At 43.1% G+C, this 14,651-nt stretch overlaps 1 protein-coding gene and 1 long non-coding RNA gene across 2 annotated transcripts in view; one reads left to right on the top strand and one right to left on the bottom strand.

Annotated features, from left to right (window-relative positions):
• Positions 1–5,336, bottom strand: part of ola1 (Obg-like ATPase 1) — a 7,963-nt gene extending 2,627 nt beyond the window's left edge. The window contains exons 1-10 of the mRNA XM_060052820.1: positions 5,197–5,336; positions 4,433–4,530; positions 4,195–4,338; positions 3,828–3,955; positions 3,262–3,437; positions 2,964–3,044; positions 2,360–2,457; positions 1,685–1,825; positions 1,301–1,397; positions 716–838 (exon numbers count right to left, since the gene is read on the bottom strand). Coding sequence (XP_059908803.1) covers positions 716–838; positions 1,301–1,397; positions 1,685–1,825; positions 2,360–2,457; positions 2,964–3,044; positions 3,262–3,437; positions 3,828–3,955; positions 4,195–4,338; positions 4,433–4,530 — 1,086 coding nt within the window. The 5' untranslated portion in view covers positions 5,197–5,336. The remainder of the gene's footprint in view (positions 1–715; positions 839–1,300; positions 1,398–1,684; positions 1,826–2,359; positions 2,458–2,963; positions 3,045–3,261; positions 3,438–3,827; positions 3,956–4,194; positions 4,339–4,432; positions 4,531–5,196) is intronic.
• A 518-nt stretch (positions 5,337–5,854) lies between these two features.
• LOC132458247 (uncharacterized) lies at positions 5,855–7,556 on the top strand. The gene is made up of 2 exons (XR_009525872.1): positions 5,855–6,024; positions 6,195–7,556. It is a non-coding gene; the product is annotated as an uncharacterized LOC132458247 (long non-coding RNA).
• The last annotated feature ends 7,095 nt before the right edge of the window (positions 7,557–14,651 follow it).

The raw sequence follows: 14,651 nt of genomic DNA, 5'->3' as shown, positions 1-14,651 counted from the left end.
TGGCCTAGGCTATTGGAAATAAACAAAATATTGGAAAGCGGAGTTGGTTGGGCCGCACGAGAAAGTATCTCTGAAGGAATTGTAGCCCAAACAGTCGCATGGTATATCCATACTAGATCTGGTAAGTCAGATGGTTTTCAACGTCAGCTGAGCTACTACGCTGTCCATGATGCTGACAATGTCCAGCACCTGGTCCGCCCCGTCACCCGTGATAATATCAAAATGAAATCTGCACCCGCCGATACCCGTTAATATTTAGCCCGTTACCTGACCCGTGCCCGGGATAAATCATACACAAGCAAAAATCATTCAAATTAATGTGCTTTATTTTTATCTCGCACTATATGGGCCCACTTTCTCTTGCTCATGAGAAACGTAAAAAAAAAAAAAGAACGGGTTCCCTTATTTTCTGTTGTGGCAATAAAACAATAAAATAAAGTTTATTTTTAAACTGACTTACCTTATTATTTTAGTGAGGACTCACAAATAACTACAAATAACCAATGTTAGGGAAATCTGTTTATGTTATGTAACGTGTTTCTGGAATTTATTTTTTAAATATATATCGGCCGATAACGGAATATCGGATTTTTAAACCACCAAATATTTGTATCGTCAGGCTCTAATGTATACACATATATATTTTTTATTTTATATGGGGTGGGGGGTACATCCTGAAGAGGTTGAGAACCTGTGTGGTGTGGAAGCCCTGTACCTTCACGGCGTTCTCACTGCCCTCTTCCTTGAAGTCGTCAAACTTCATGACCTCAGCCATGATGAAGCCCTTCTCGAAGTCAGTGTGGATCTTCCCGGCGGCTTGGGGCGCCTTGGTGCCTTTCTGTGGAGCACGACAGAGAGGGGAATCAGGGACATTGTCGATCAGCTGCTGTCCTTCGCCGGAATGAAAAAGGGCAAACCGTTGGGCGCACACGCCAATCTCTGCACTGATTCTACAACCCGTTTCATCCAATTGCTTCCCACCCAAACCTTCATGATTTTGCAACATAAAGTTAGTCTTAGTCAAGATATATACTCCCTCTCTCAGTCTAATGTAAACAGTTTAGGTGGTGTTGAGCTAACTTACCATGGTTCAATTTAAAAAGTTCAAAAGTACATAATATTAGTTCAGGAAAACATCCACAGGCTGGAAGGATAGAGGAATATGTAGTACACCATCCATCAGGGGGGAAAACCATGCCCAGAAAGGGTTAGCCATTTTGAATACCAAAACTGGCGATTAATACAAATGACTTTGTAAACCACTTTGTTAGCAATACTGTGATAACACCAGTGTACTCACTCTGACAGTCCAGGCTCTAACTTCATCCGGCCCGGCTGTGAAGAAGTACTCCAGCTGTAGTGTGGCGTAGCCGGTCTTTATGATTTTGGTCAGCACACTGGAAACACAAGGGCAGGGAAATGTCTTACAGTGGGACCGGATTAAGGAAATCCTACCATCCAGTGGTTTTCAATAAACAGCTTTTTGATCAAGGAACGATCACATCACATCAATGTCGCCTTGACAACAAACGTAAAATGTGGATAACGTGGATTACATTTGGTATAAACCTAATTAAAAATCAGCAGCAATGACAACGAGTCCCACGGCCTGCGAACGTACGATCCGGGATGCCGATCAGACTCCACTGCTCGCCGTCCCGAAACCGAGAGACGCGCGCCCTACCTCTGGGTCTTCTTCTCCTCGCAGTACTTGGCCCGCTCCTCGTCAGACATGTCCTGCAGCTTGAACTCCAGCGCTCCGCTCACGGGGATCATCAGGGAGCCGGGGTCGTGGGCGTCCACCCACTCCTTGATCTTGATCAGCCTGAGGGGACAGCGGCACGGGGAAGGGGTGAGGGAAGGTGGATGGGGGGGTCTAGTGGTTAGGGTGTTGGCCTCCCCGACAGGTTGAAACCCTAAATTCTTCCCCTCCCATGGCAACGCATAGAAATGTAACGGTAAACTTCGAAAGGAAAAATTAAAGAAAAAGAGTTCATAGTTAATTTTGCCTTCTTTGATCATTGATTATGCTATGACATTACCGTATGCTCACACATATTCGCACAGGTATACAGGTGGGACGTGCCATGTACACATTGTGACAGCAGATGAATACATCTTCAAAGGACGCAATGTGTTAAGTGGTGGGTAGGTTATATTACACACAGCTAACCATCAGAATAACCCTGCGTCCATGGGCCATATTCACCGAGTGGTCATCTAGGTTTTTACCGTTAGCTGGGAGGGGAACTGAATGTAGAAACCCCTAAGCCAGCTGGTGTTAAGAACCAAGATGGCCACGATGTTAATAAGACCCATTGGACGGAGCCAGGTTTCTTTCTTATACTAACATACATACCACTTGTTCTTTTTTCTGATGTAGTCTTTCTCAGAGAGATTCACCAAGTAGATCATCGGTTTGGATGTCAAAAGCAGGTATTTGTTCAGTACCTCAATCTATAAAAGACAACAAATATTTAAAAAAAGGAACCAATACTGGTAATACAATCCTCAGGACATGGCACAAGTATATTGCACAAAGTCTCTGAACAAATTCACCATAAAGTTGTCCAACTGTCGCTAGCAGTTATCAATCACTCGCTACATGAGCGAGTGATTGGCAGACCGATTGTTGCAATGTCATCAACTAAGCATATGGAAACAACTTCAAACAAGCCGATTCTACTGACTAAAGTACAAAACATACCACATTCTGTGGATACTGATTAAATCACTTTATTTCATTTGCTATTCCTGTGGGGGCCCAGCTCCACACTTCCGGGGTCATTTCCCACGCTAAGGATGTACGCACTGAGGGGATTGTAAGACACTTGATAATTGGCATGCCTTTATTCATTCATCACATGGATAGTGGATGTGAAAACAACCTAGTGGCTTTTTGATTCTCCTTAAAGGTTTCTGTGTTCATTTTACCGACAGGCTCCCTTGGGCAACACGCATACCTCTTTGTCATTCCATTCATGGTAGAATCGGATATGTTTCTTTTCCTCCGACACCCAGTTCCTAACTTTTATCATGACGTCCTGGATTGAGAGAAGACGGATGAGTTTCATAGGGCATATATCCACTGGAGATGTGCGCTCTAAACGAGTCATGCATTGTATCCAATATCCAGTATCCATAATATCTGCAGAAAGGATGCATTTCAAATCAACTATCAAACATTGGTTACAGCACAATGAGCATTTCAAGCTTTGGTCGTATGTGGGATGTGCGCTCACAGTACAACACTCTGCTTACGTAGTCTGGCTTGAGCTTCTTGTCTCCGCCCCTGATGCACAGCTTCTCCAGCTTGTCGATGATGGGCGCGATCAGCTCCTCGTCCTTCAGCCTCAGCTCCTCGTGGATGATCTCAATGTCCCTCACGGGGTCCACGTTCCCCTCCACGTGGATGATGTCCTCATCGTCAAACGCGCCTGACACACACAGACACACACACGTTAGAGAGACACACACACACACACACACAAGGTAAAGACACACATACCAACACAAGGTAAAGACACACACACGGCCAAGATACACACATAAACACACACACATGGTAAAGACACATACACACAAAGGGTTAAGACACATACACACAGAAAAAAGGTCAATCATAGCATAGAAGTGGGGTCAGTAGAACGGGTAGCTTGCGAGTCCCAGGTTCAGATTTGACCAGGTGCACATCCCACATTCAGTCGGGTCCCTGGTATACAAAGTGAGGTTGATAACAGCCCCCAGCAACAAGGCAAGGAGGAATTGACATTGCAGCAGATTGGTCACCACTGTTGGACTTCAGAGGAGAAACTAGAAGGACTCACGCGTCATGTGAAAGAGGCCATCACAAGCACTGATGTGGGAGAGGAAAGCGTTTCCCAGGCCCTGGCCAGCATGAGCACCCTTCACCAGGCCAGCGATATCCACTACACTAAGAAACGCTGGCACCTTGCTATAGAAAAAATAAATAAAAACAAGGCAGAAGTGGCCTGTTATGTTGTGATACAATACAATACAACTTTATTAATCCCACTAGGGGCAATTAGTTTGAGCAGCTTGTATACAGACACAGTAACATACAAACAACAAATACACATACACAACTACAGAGCATTTAGTAGTCGAATTGCAGATGAGATGGTTCTGCTGAAGTTGTGCACTGGCGTCAACACAGGAGCGTCGCTTGCGTACCTCAGTGGTTTATGGTACGTGCACAGATATTCGTAGCGTTCGTCTGGGATGGGCACTCTGCTCTCGTTCGGGTCGATGGTGCAGAACGGGAAGTTCTCCGCCGCCGCTTGACTTTTAGTGAGCACGTTGAAAAAGGTGGATTTTCTGTTTTGGGGGAAAATGAGGGGGGGGTCACAATTATCAGAGGCTATCCACCGTTTTTGGAAGACTGTCTTAGTTATTTTTAGATTACACTTACCCCACGTTTGGTAGTCCCACGATGCCTATTTTCAGAGCGGTTCCGAACCGTCCGATGATAGCAGGCTCTTTAGGGGCATCTGTCTTCTTTGGAGGCATCTGTTGATAGGTATTGTTGACGTTATTCTGTTTTGATATGCTCTGTAAGGTGACCTTGGGTGTCTTGAAAGGCGCCTCTAAATAAAATGTATTATTATTATTATTTGTTATAGCACCGTAGCTAAATGGATTCCCTTCCACCTTCCCTGAGGCCTAGAAACCTACGTATGGGAAACTCTAAATCCATCGCCATGGTTGTCGTAACGAATGGTTTGTAAATGACACTCCATATCCCCAATAATCCACTAGAGCTCATGGCAACAGAATACGGAGCTAAAAATATTGACAGTCGACCCTAACTTGAGTTGAACAGTATTAACGATACCTGGTCGACCCTGCCTTGTGTTCAACAGAATATAATAGAAAGCTTTATTGTCATTGTACAAAGTACAACGAAATGCAATGAGCAGCTCCATAAAAGTAAAATAGTAGAATAGAGAGCTGATCGACCATGCCTTGTGCAGAAGAGTATACAGATAGCTGGTCGCAGCAAGCCTCCATTCATCGGGTTGACAGACGGCATGCTAGTTAGCTTCACAGTCGCTAGGTATCGTCGGTTCTAATAAACTGGCTAGAAACCCGATGAACTAGACACGATTATTGTTGACCAGGCTCTCCCTTTTCTCGATAGATTCCGCGCAAACCGATCAGAGCGAACTGTTTTACCTTTAAACGTGTTGTTAGGCTCCGGTCTACGTGTTGAACCGTCTAGTCCTCAGCGGAGCTCCGGGGGAAAGGAGAGCTTCACCCGGAAGTGTTCTGTCGTGGTCCCACGAGAAGCGTGTGTTTGTTTCTGTGTGTATGCGTGTGCAGGCGCAGCGTGTGTGTTTTTGTGTTTGTGTGTGCGTGAAAGAGAGGTGGTGCGAGGGCTGGAGAGGAGAAGGTAGGATTTGAGGACAATCGTAGAATGTGTTTAAAAGATTTTGGATAAAGTTTATTAATCCCTAAACTCTGCCAATACGTACAATGAAAAAAGAAACGGGAACCGCTTGCATTATGCAAAGTCCAACTTTACTGACTATTATTATTATTATTATTATTGTTATTATTATTATCATTATTATTATTATTATCATCATACTATTATTACTCCCAAACAACTTTCACCCTTTCTAAGGTCAAGAAGCGCCGCATGGGGTGGGCGTGACTTCACTCGATCCTATTTTAGGCCTCTTGAAGGCGCTGCTGTCGATAGACCACGACATTTACCGACCCCTAACCGAACCCTACCCTACCTAACTCTCCTGCAGCCGACCATACTTTCACAGATTAAGCGCTGCTGTCCAATTCATCTGATAATCAGCTTCTGACCGAGAAACAATCCAATTTCAGTTTAGTGAGGGTTGAAAGTTTTCGATCTAGATTGCAGATCACTATTGTCACTTTATACAAACTGAAAGTATGCGTTGTTGCGTGTTTGTTTTTGTGGGCATTTGACTGAACAGCCCAGACAAATATTGCTACCAACATGGCACTTCGAAACAGACCACCGCAGTGAGTAAAAGTTATTTTCCTTTATTAAATGTTGACGTTTTTGGGCTGTCTCCTCAGACACAAGCCATCAGTATCCCTGCTCTTTGCACCTTGACATGCATGTTGCTGCTGTTTGTTAACCTAGCTTTGCTGATTTGTATCTTGTGATGTGTGTGTGTTTTTCTTAACAGGTGTTAGATGACTGACAAGATCTATGGGGGGGCCCCCTTTGGGCCCCCCCATACCAACTTAGTCTTCAAAGGAATCTAGTGCCATGGGACTCCAGTGTCTTCAAAACATCCTCGGAATACATGTGTATGAATGGTCCACCGAAGGGTTGATCTGGAAGCCACCACGGTCCACGCAGTAATCTGCTGCGTGGGCCGTAGTGGCTTCCAGAGCCATCTTTCGGTCTTGGTCAGGATTTGTTACAGTTGCCCTTCAATGTAGCAGGCTACGTTTTTCTGAAGAAGCCTGCTTTACGTAGCATTGGAGTACAAATATTGTGCAAAATGCTCATGTAATTGCACTAGCACTAGTAACCTGTAGATTAGCTTAGTTTAACGTCATTCCGTGCTGTCTCTGTCAAATGTGTGGCTTACTTTAAGTCCACAAGGCCCTCTGGTAAACCACATTGGAACACCCCTGGACAAGGTGATTAGTCACTGGGTGTGTGCTAAAGTTTTGTTCCATTTTTCACTAGTTGGTTAAGGTTTGGTAGAATTGTTTGGATGCTAGCGACGTGATGGCGTATGTACAAGAGCCTACCGTGGCCAGGCCACAGTTGCGACGGCCACGGCCAGATGGCCTAGTGTGAGTGCAACCTTGATTGCATTTGTATACTGTTTACTATTGGTATTATAGCTGCATTTGACTATTCCAGGGTCGTTTTGTACAGGCTTTCAATTGACCATGTTGACTAGTTTGTGGGAAGTTTTTTTTTTTTTTTACCCTTGCAATCCAACGGTTGTGACCACTTATGCAACTGGGCTGTGAACCTTGCAATTCTAGTTGCATATTTGTACACGCAAGCTTGTCCATTTCTATCGCCATCACTAACACTAGCTTCAGCATTTCCTTGTAGGCCATTAGCTGACTTGTGTATTGGAGCGATGATTTGGGTATTTTAAGATGCTTGAAAACCTAAAATAAAGCAAAATGCGTGTCTGGTGTGCAAGAGCCAATTTGTTGGCTTGCAGTAGTCGAGGAGTTGCCGTAGGTCGTAAGCCATCTGGAGGTTGTGGCAATGGAGGCTTGTGGTAGATCTGCCATCCAAGAAAGGTTAATTCTTCTGAAGCATGATTAATAGTTTAGTAAATTGAATCTATTCATATAGAACTATAAAATCCAAGACTGCAGCCAGTAACTTGGATCGCAATATGTGGAAAGTATTAGTCTTCATTTGTAACAACAGAATAATTAACATGACTAACTGGGTTTCTTCCATTTTCTAACTAGGGGGACTTGACTGGTGAGTCTACTGGATTAATCAGTAGCGGTACTTTGCCCAACAGATTTGATGGCATGACTACAGGGTGACAAAGACAATTATTCCCTGCCTATCAAAAGACTTCTAAAACATATCTGCTAGAACAGTTCCTATACTTTTTGTATAATTTGGTCATGCTGCAAATTTACTTTTTGTAGTTGCTCCATATTTAGTTCTTTGACAGCCTCACCTGCTAGAAAAGTCTACTCAAATCGGCTAAATATAATGAACTAAATTAATAGCCATGAAATGTTGTCACTCATACTAATGGCAAATACCCTCTTTCAGTTGGTGGTTCAACACTGATGTCTCTCTAGGCTTGAGGGAGAGCTCACAAGTAAATTACGCGAATGTCCTGGAGGAATTGGGAATACACTTTTATTTAGTCTACCTGACCAGGGACATCTTTGAACTATAGGTCACCTAACCCAAACTTTTCACTCTTGTTAGGTTGTCCTTTTCTCTTGTTTTAACCCGAAAGGGCTGAAATATCAACATTTCAGGTATTCTGTTTGGATAATGTGCAAAACTTGTGGCTTCACTAATAAAAAAAAATAACAAATGTATTTTTCTTAATGTGGTTAAACTATTTAAAGATTTGCATGCAAAATATTTCTGCTCAATTTGTGGTCAATGAAACATTTTTTAATTTGATAAAACATAACTATGGGTTAAAGGTATTTGCTTTGGGCATCTTTTGATATTTTTAGAATCTAGCTCCATTGCCGTTAGAAATGGTGTCTCCCAGTACTGCAAAGTGCTTCCACAAGTTTAAAAAAGAATGGGCAGAAAAGGAACTGCCAACTAAATCTATTTAACATGGGTAGAAAGTTTCCATGGAAGCTCTTGGCTGCTGGTTCCCAACACAGCTCCACTGTTAGCCTGTGACCTTGCGTTTAACTTTCTTTTTTTTTTTTTCGACTTTTGGTGACTTTCACAAAAGAGAAATGTTGACCCTCAGTCACCTATTGCATCACTTCCTTTAGGGCTTCGGCCTCCTAATTGATCATTATAGTATAATTGAATGCCCTCTTTCATATATATGATACCTCCACCACTGGGACGTGCTCGCAAGTCTGTGCTTGAAGTACGGACTTGCCAAGTACGTACTTGCAAGTCATCGAGTCCGTAGTACGCGTGCTAGGAATTGAGAAACGGCCCACACTTCAGGATTAGCCCGTTTTGAGTACGGCATCCGGGTCCTTGAAGTATACTTCTTTTCGCCGGATCTTACCGTACTCAAATTTTGGCAAGTAAGTACGGACAGTACGGGTATTGGAACACGGCACAGGTTCGAGCGTGTGCATGGGTTGAATTGCGTGTGTCTCACGCCGAATGCATGAGACATGAGAGCCCTGTACTTACGTGACACAAACTAGCACCGCAAACGTTCTCTCCCGCTTGAGATGACGTCTTTCTTTATAGGTTCATGGGTCTGATTCGCCGATTTCCCATGCTGATATCCCCGAAGATTCTCGGGCATCTTCGACAATTTGGCTATAGATTGTCTCATTACACGCTAAATAATATAATTATAGCCTAATTATATATATAGCCTATACATATATATAGGCAATATATATAATTAGGCTATATATATATATATATATGCATAGATATAGCATTTGTGGTTTTGGCATAAACATAACTAGGGTGCACTGTACTATCTGCGCACACCCTTTCTGAATCCTCTCTCTCGCTCTCTCTCTCTCTGTCCCTCCCTCTCTCTCTTTCTCTCTCTCGTACCGTTTTGTGGAGCACGTTAATTGTCTTAGAACACTCCCATTCAGAATGCATTGGTTTTACATTTCGTTCTGTGTAACACGCAAAAAGTCGGACTATCGTGCTCTGGAACACGCTTCAATAGATTAACGTTCGTGCGCAGGAGCACGCAATCGCGTGATACCGGGTTGGCCGGGCGGTGGTGCTTTGTGGCGGTGGTGCCTCGCGGCACCACACCATGCCGCAGTTCATGTACTTCAGGGAGTCAAAGACAAAATTCCTTTCCCCCAATTCCTTCTCAACCATGGCTGAGATAACACAGACTACAAGTCTCATTTTGGAAATACCAGAGAGTCCGACGTGTTATGCGCCATACCACCAACAGCAGAACGGTAATACAAATAACAAAGAAGTGTACAACACTTACAGTAAGTTACAGTCCTGGAGCTCTATATCTAAATAATATCATATCATACACTGATATCTATATCATATAATATGATACATTTTATCACAGCCAAAAGCTGTGTGCTCCTCCAGACGATATTATGAATCCCAAACGACTGCGTCGGCTTCTCCGACGTCTCTGGTTCTTCCACTTCCACATCAATCTGAAGTAGACTGAACCGCGCGCTGCCTGCTGTCCACTGCCGGCTTCCGGCTGCCCGCTGCCGGCTGCCCGAGGCAACACTTGCGTTACAGTGGGTGTAATCACACATACACTCACACACATGTGGCGCTCGCACGGTCGTAGCTCATTGTCTCATTGGCTGGGCCAAATTCTCTGGGCGGGCAAGGCAGAGAAAGGGGAGGTCACTTGGCCCCTTATGACGACATAGGTTGCCGCATTCCAAATCAGCGCGCCTGAGCTTCCATTTTTTCTAAGGCGAACAGGATACCTAGTGCTCGTTTTACACCGAACGCAAGTTTTAGCCACTGGGGGACGATTGGCAGGCCAGGGGAACTAATATTAATGTTAGAAAACCTTGTAAAGTGAGATTTTCATGTCATGGGACCTTGAAGACCTGGGGCCGTATTCACAAAGCATTTTATCTTACCGCTAGGAGTGCTCCTAACTCGCGCTAAAACATTTTACGTAGGAGTTTTTTCTTAAAAGTTATTCACAAAGCCGCTGAGACCTACTCTTACTAAGGATAAATCACAAAGAGTGAACTAAGAGTGACGCGCCGTTGCTATGGATTACGTCAATTCTCATGCACGAGTTTAGAAGCAGTCAGTTCGGTGATTGGTTGTTCAGACGAGCCCACTGAATCACCGAAAAACAAGGAAATAGCCTAGGCTAGAAATGAATTCCTATTAAGTAGTTATAGTGCAGTTAGCAGAATACACGCATGATGACAATTTTGTGCAGACCACGATAATGACGTTGTAGCCTGCACGTTCAAGAGAGAGAGAAAGCAAACAATAAAAATACGTAAAATCTAAAATAAAATAAATGTTACGAACTACCCAAGTGTTGACTGATTTGTGCCAAGGTGTTTACCTAAAATGTGTTTTCAAAGTGATCCCTAAATGCCTGTCCACTCGGTTCCACACGGCCAAATTCCTTGTAATGTTGATCGCCATCATCATCATCATCATCATCATCATCATCGTCTGGCTGTGGAATGTTCCTCCGCTTGCAAAGGTTGTGTAGAATGGCACATACAGTGATTACTGTGCTTGCCCTCTCTGGGGTGAGGCGTATTTCGGCGTGGAGGACATGAAACCGACGTTTCATCTGCCCAATTCCTCTCTCCACAACATTTCGTGTATGTTTGTGTGCTCGCAAAGAGCCAATACGATGTGTTTTACGCATAGGACTAAGCGTAATCTGCGTAATCACTTACATGTTACACTTTAACTGTGCTCCCGGTTTTGGATTAAGGTAGGGTGTCTAGAGCCACGTCTTGCATGGATAGTCACTGTCACCCAGCAAGTGACACCCAACTGGTAGGCCTACATCTCAAAAAGCTGCCTCAGACCGCTCACCATTAAAATGCGCGAATCATGGGTAGCTGAAGATCCAGGCCACTTTGCAACAACATCCAGTAGGCTATGTTAAAATTTGCATCAAAAACAACCTGCGTGTTGATGGAATGCACTTTCTTCCTATTGACGAACACGTCCTCGTCTTTTGATGGCGCAATTATTTTTATTTTTTATAAGTTATATATATTTTTTTATAATTTATAATTTTTATAACATTTTATTTCGGGACTAATCGGATTATTCCTGTTATTCGGGGATGTTATTGCATCGCGCATTAACTCCACAATAAGTTGAATACCCTAACATTTCGTCTCGCAGGCATTTTAAGATTCTTTGTGAATAGGTCTTACTGAGTTAGGAGTCCTCTTGAGGACTTTTAAGCTCTCCTAGACTTAGGTGCTACTTTTAGTCCTAAAATACTTTGTGAATTGCTCTTAGTGAAAAAAGTTAGGAGTCCTAAATTTAAGAGTGACACGCCCATTATTTTTAGGAGTTACTCCTAAATTCGCCAGTTAGGACCTACTTTTAGCCCTAAGATCCTTTGTGAATACGGCCCCTGATCTTTGTGCCTGACAGAGAACTCTTCGCAGTCTCTCATCATGCTTGTCTTTTGTTTTGCCCCATGCAGCGACATCATCAATGAAAACACCCAACCCTGCCAGACTGCGGCCGGACGGCTGTGTATATTATGTGTATAATATTATTATTATGTTATATTATATAATATAAATATATAGAGCTTCAGGAGTCAGCAAACGGCAACAACCCCTTCTCCTTGCTGTGGTTCAGTCTGACAGCTCATTGGTCAATGGGCAGCAGCTCATTTGCATCAATGCTACAGGCGCATTCTGAAGGGACTGAAACAGAGGGGAATAGCGGTAGACGATTTATTTTTTCCTAAAAGCTATTTCCAGCAAACAGCTTCAAAAACTTGTTTTCTGGAACTCAAATACTATGTTTACTTGTTGGGAAAACACCATAATGTCTCCTTTAAGAAACAATGTCTTCTAAAAGGAGTGTTAAATGTGCAAAGTTTAGAACTTTGTTCATCTAGCCCTATTTTGTAAAATCCAGAGGAAGCATCTAATTTAGAGAAATAGCATGATCCACTCATTGCACTTTTTATGTCTGATTTAGTTGGTAGCCTGTAGTGTTCACGTTGAATTGCTTTATTTAAATCTTTGGGATCTATGCAGAGTCTTAGATCTCCATTAGGTTTCTCTACGATAACCAGGGAGTTCACCCATTCGGTGGGTTCTTCCATTCTCCTAATGACTCCTTCCCCAAGCAAAGAGTCTAATTTCTCCCTGAGTCTTGTTTAAAGCGCAACTGGCACTTTTCTCGCTGGATGTATGAATGGTTCTGCAACATCTTTAAGCCTTATTTTGTGTATTCCTGGTAGGCGAGTATTCCATCTCCCAGTCAGAGTTTGTAGCCTTGCAGTAGCAACTGTTTTCTTAGTTTGTTCCACTTTGTCTGCACCTATGACATTTATAGATGCCATTCAGATCCAGATACGCTATCCATTTGTCCTTTTGAAACTGTCTTTACTTCCTCAATTGCATCCACGAAGAACGACACCTCCTCGTCCTCGTCACTGTCACTCTGCTTTTCCACAAGCATTTATTCCTGTTAACAGATACAGGATACAATCAAAGTGCAAACTACTAAAGGCATTAATAATCACAGCTCAATACAAAACCTACAGCACCTTCAATATGAATAGAACAAATTCAAAAGTCTTAGGCCCAAAGTCAAAGCTGATCAATAAAAAGCATGATACTGAATCTGTATGTTACCATGAAAGATGGAAGTGAACTGAGTGGAGTTCATGCAATCACTGTTTATTGTAATGGAGTTTGTTTGAAACAAGGGGGTATCATTGAGCTGGTATGGAGACAGCATCCTGCTTTCCCTGGAGTCTCCAGAGACTCTTCTGAAAGTCTCAGCCCTACATTTCCACTGACTTCCTTTCACTGAAGAGACACAGGTGCACATATGCTAAAACTGGACATCATTTGAATAGCTACAGTTCACTGCTCACAGATTGCGTTAAAGGAAACACATATTTAAGCAATGTCTGTTTGGTCTTTGACTCATAGACAGACATTATGAATATGTCATTTAGGGTTCCTATGTCTTGGTGGGAGGTACTGAATTTCTTTTGAGGCATACATTTACATATTTTTAAGTTGGTACCTTGAGGAACCTGAATATCTCTCTGAACTTCTATTATATGAAGTGATAGAAAGTCAGTCTGACACACATTTCGGCAACAGTGGCTCTATGACTGACACTGGTCCACTGGATACAGTGAACACACTTTACAAGGAAATCCCCACAACCAACACTTTAATCATTCAGAGATACACACAGATAACAATTGTAATAGAAGCCAAATTCATTTGAAAACACAGAAGATAAACGATAGTAAATGAGGACAAGAAAGAATTAATTCTTTACATCTTTATTAAATGTTGAACATGTGACCAACACAAGCAAGGGACAAACGTCCGAAAGCATAATGTTGATGAATAAAAGACATGTTCTATGAATCTAAATCATAAAAATTTGCGGTGTCACCTTAGACAGAGAGATATAAAGCTTCAACCTCAACATCTTCCAGACACGTCTACGGTTCACCTTTGTGACGGTAACCAACGCTGTTGTTCTGCAGCCTCCGTTCCTGGAGATGGCCAAGCCTCGGTCCACCCTCACAGCCCTCATCCTGGCAGCTAAGGAAGCCATGAGGAACAACCGCTAAACACCAGCCTCCGTCTGCTACCAGGCCAACCCAACAACATGCTAACTACTACTGAGGCTCTGAGCTACTATTAAAGATGGAGGTGAACAAAGATGAGTTAATAGAATCACTCTTTGTTGAAACGGCGTTGGTGAGACACAAGAGGGCGCCATTGAGCTGGTATAGAGACAGGCACACATGCTGCTTTCACTGGAGTCTCCAGAGACTCTTCTGAAAACCTCAGCCCTACATTTCCACTGACTTTCTGTCACTCGAGAGACACAGGTGCACATCAGCTAAAACTGGACATCATTTGAATAGCTACAGTTCACTGCTCAGTGCTCACAGAAAACGTTGAATGAAACACATCTTTTAGTGATGTCGGTTTGGTCTTTTACTCATAGACAGACATTATGAATATGTTACTGTTTCCACCACTCACTGCTAGGGTTCCTATGCCTTGGTGGGAGATACCGAATGTCGTTTGAGATGTACTTTCGCATGTTTCTAAGTTGGAACCCTGGACATCCCCCTGAACTTCTATTTGATGAACTGATATAAAGTCAGTCTGACACACATGGGTCATTACAGCAGCAGTGGCTCTATGACTGGCACTGGTCCACTGGATACAGTGAACACACTTTCCAACAACATCCACACAACCAACCCTTTGCTCATTCAGAGATACACGCCATAGCTTTA

The sequence above is a fragment of the Gadus macrocephalus genome, chromosome 5 (assembly GCF_031168955.1).
Source record: "Gadus macrocephalus chromosome 5, ASM3116895v1".
Lineage (NCBI taxonomy): Eukaryota > Metazoa > Chordata > Actinopteri > Gadiformes > Gadidae > Gadus > Gadus macrocephalus.
Note: the sequence above shows the minus strand (reverse complement) of the source record. Positions and strands in the feature narration are given on the sequence as shown.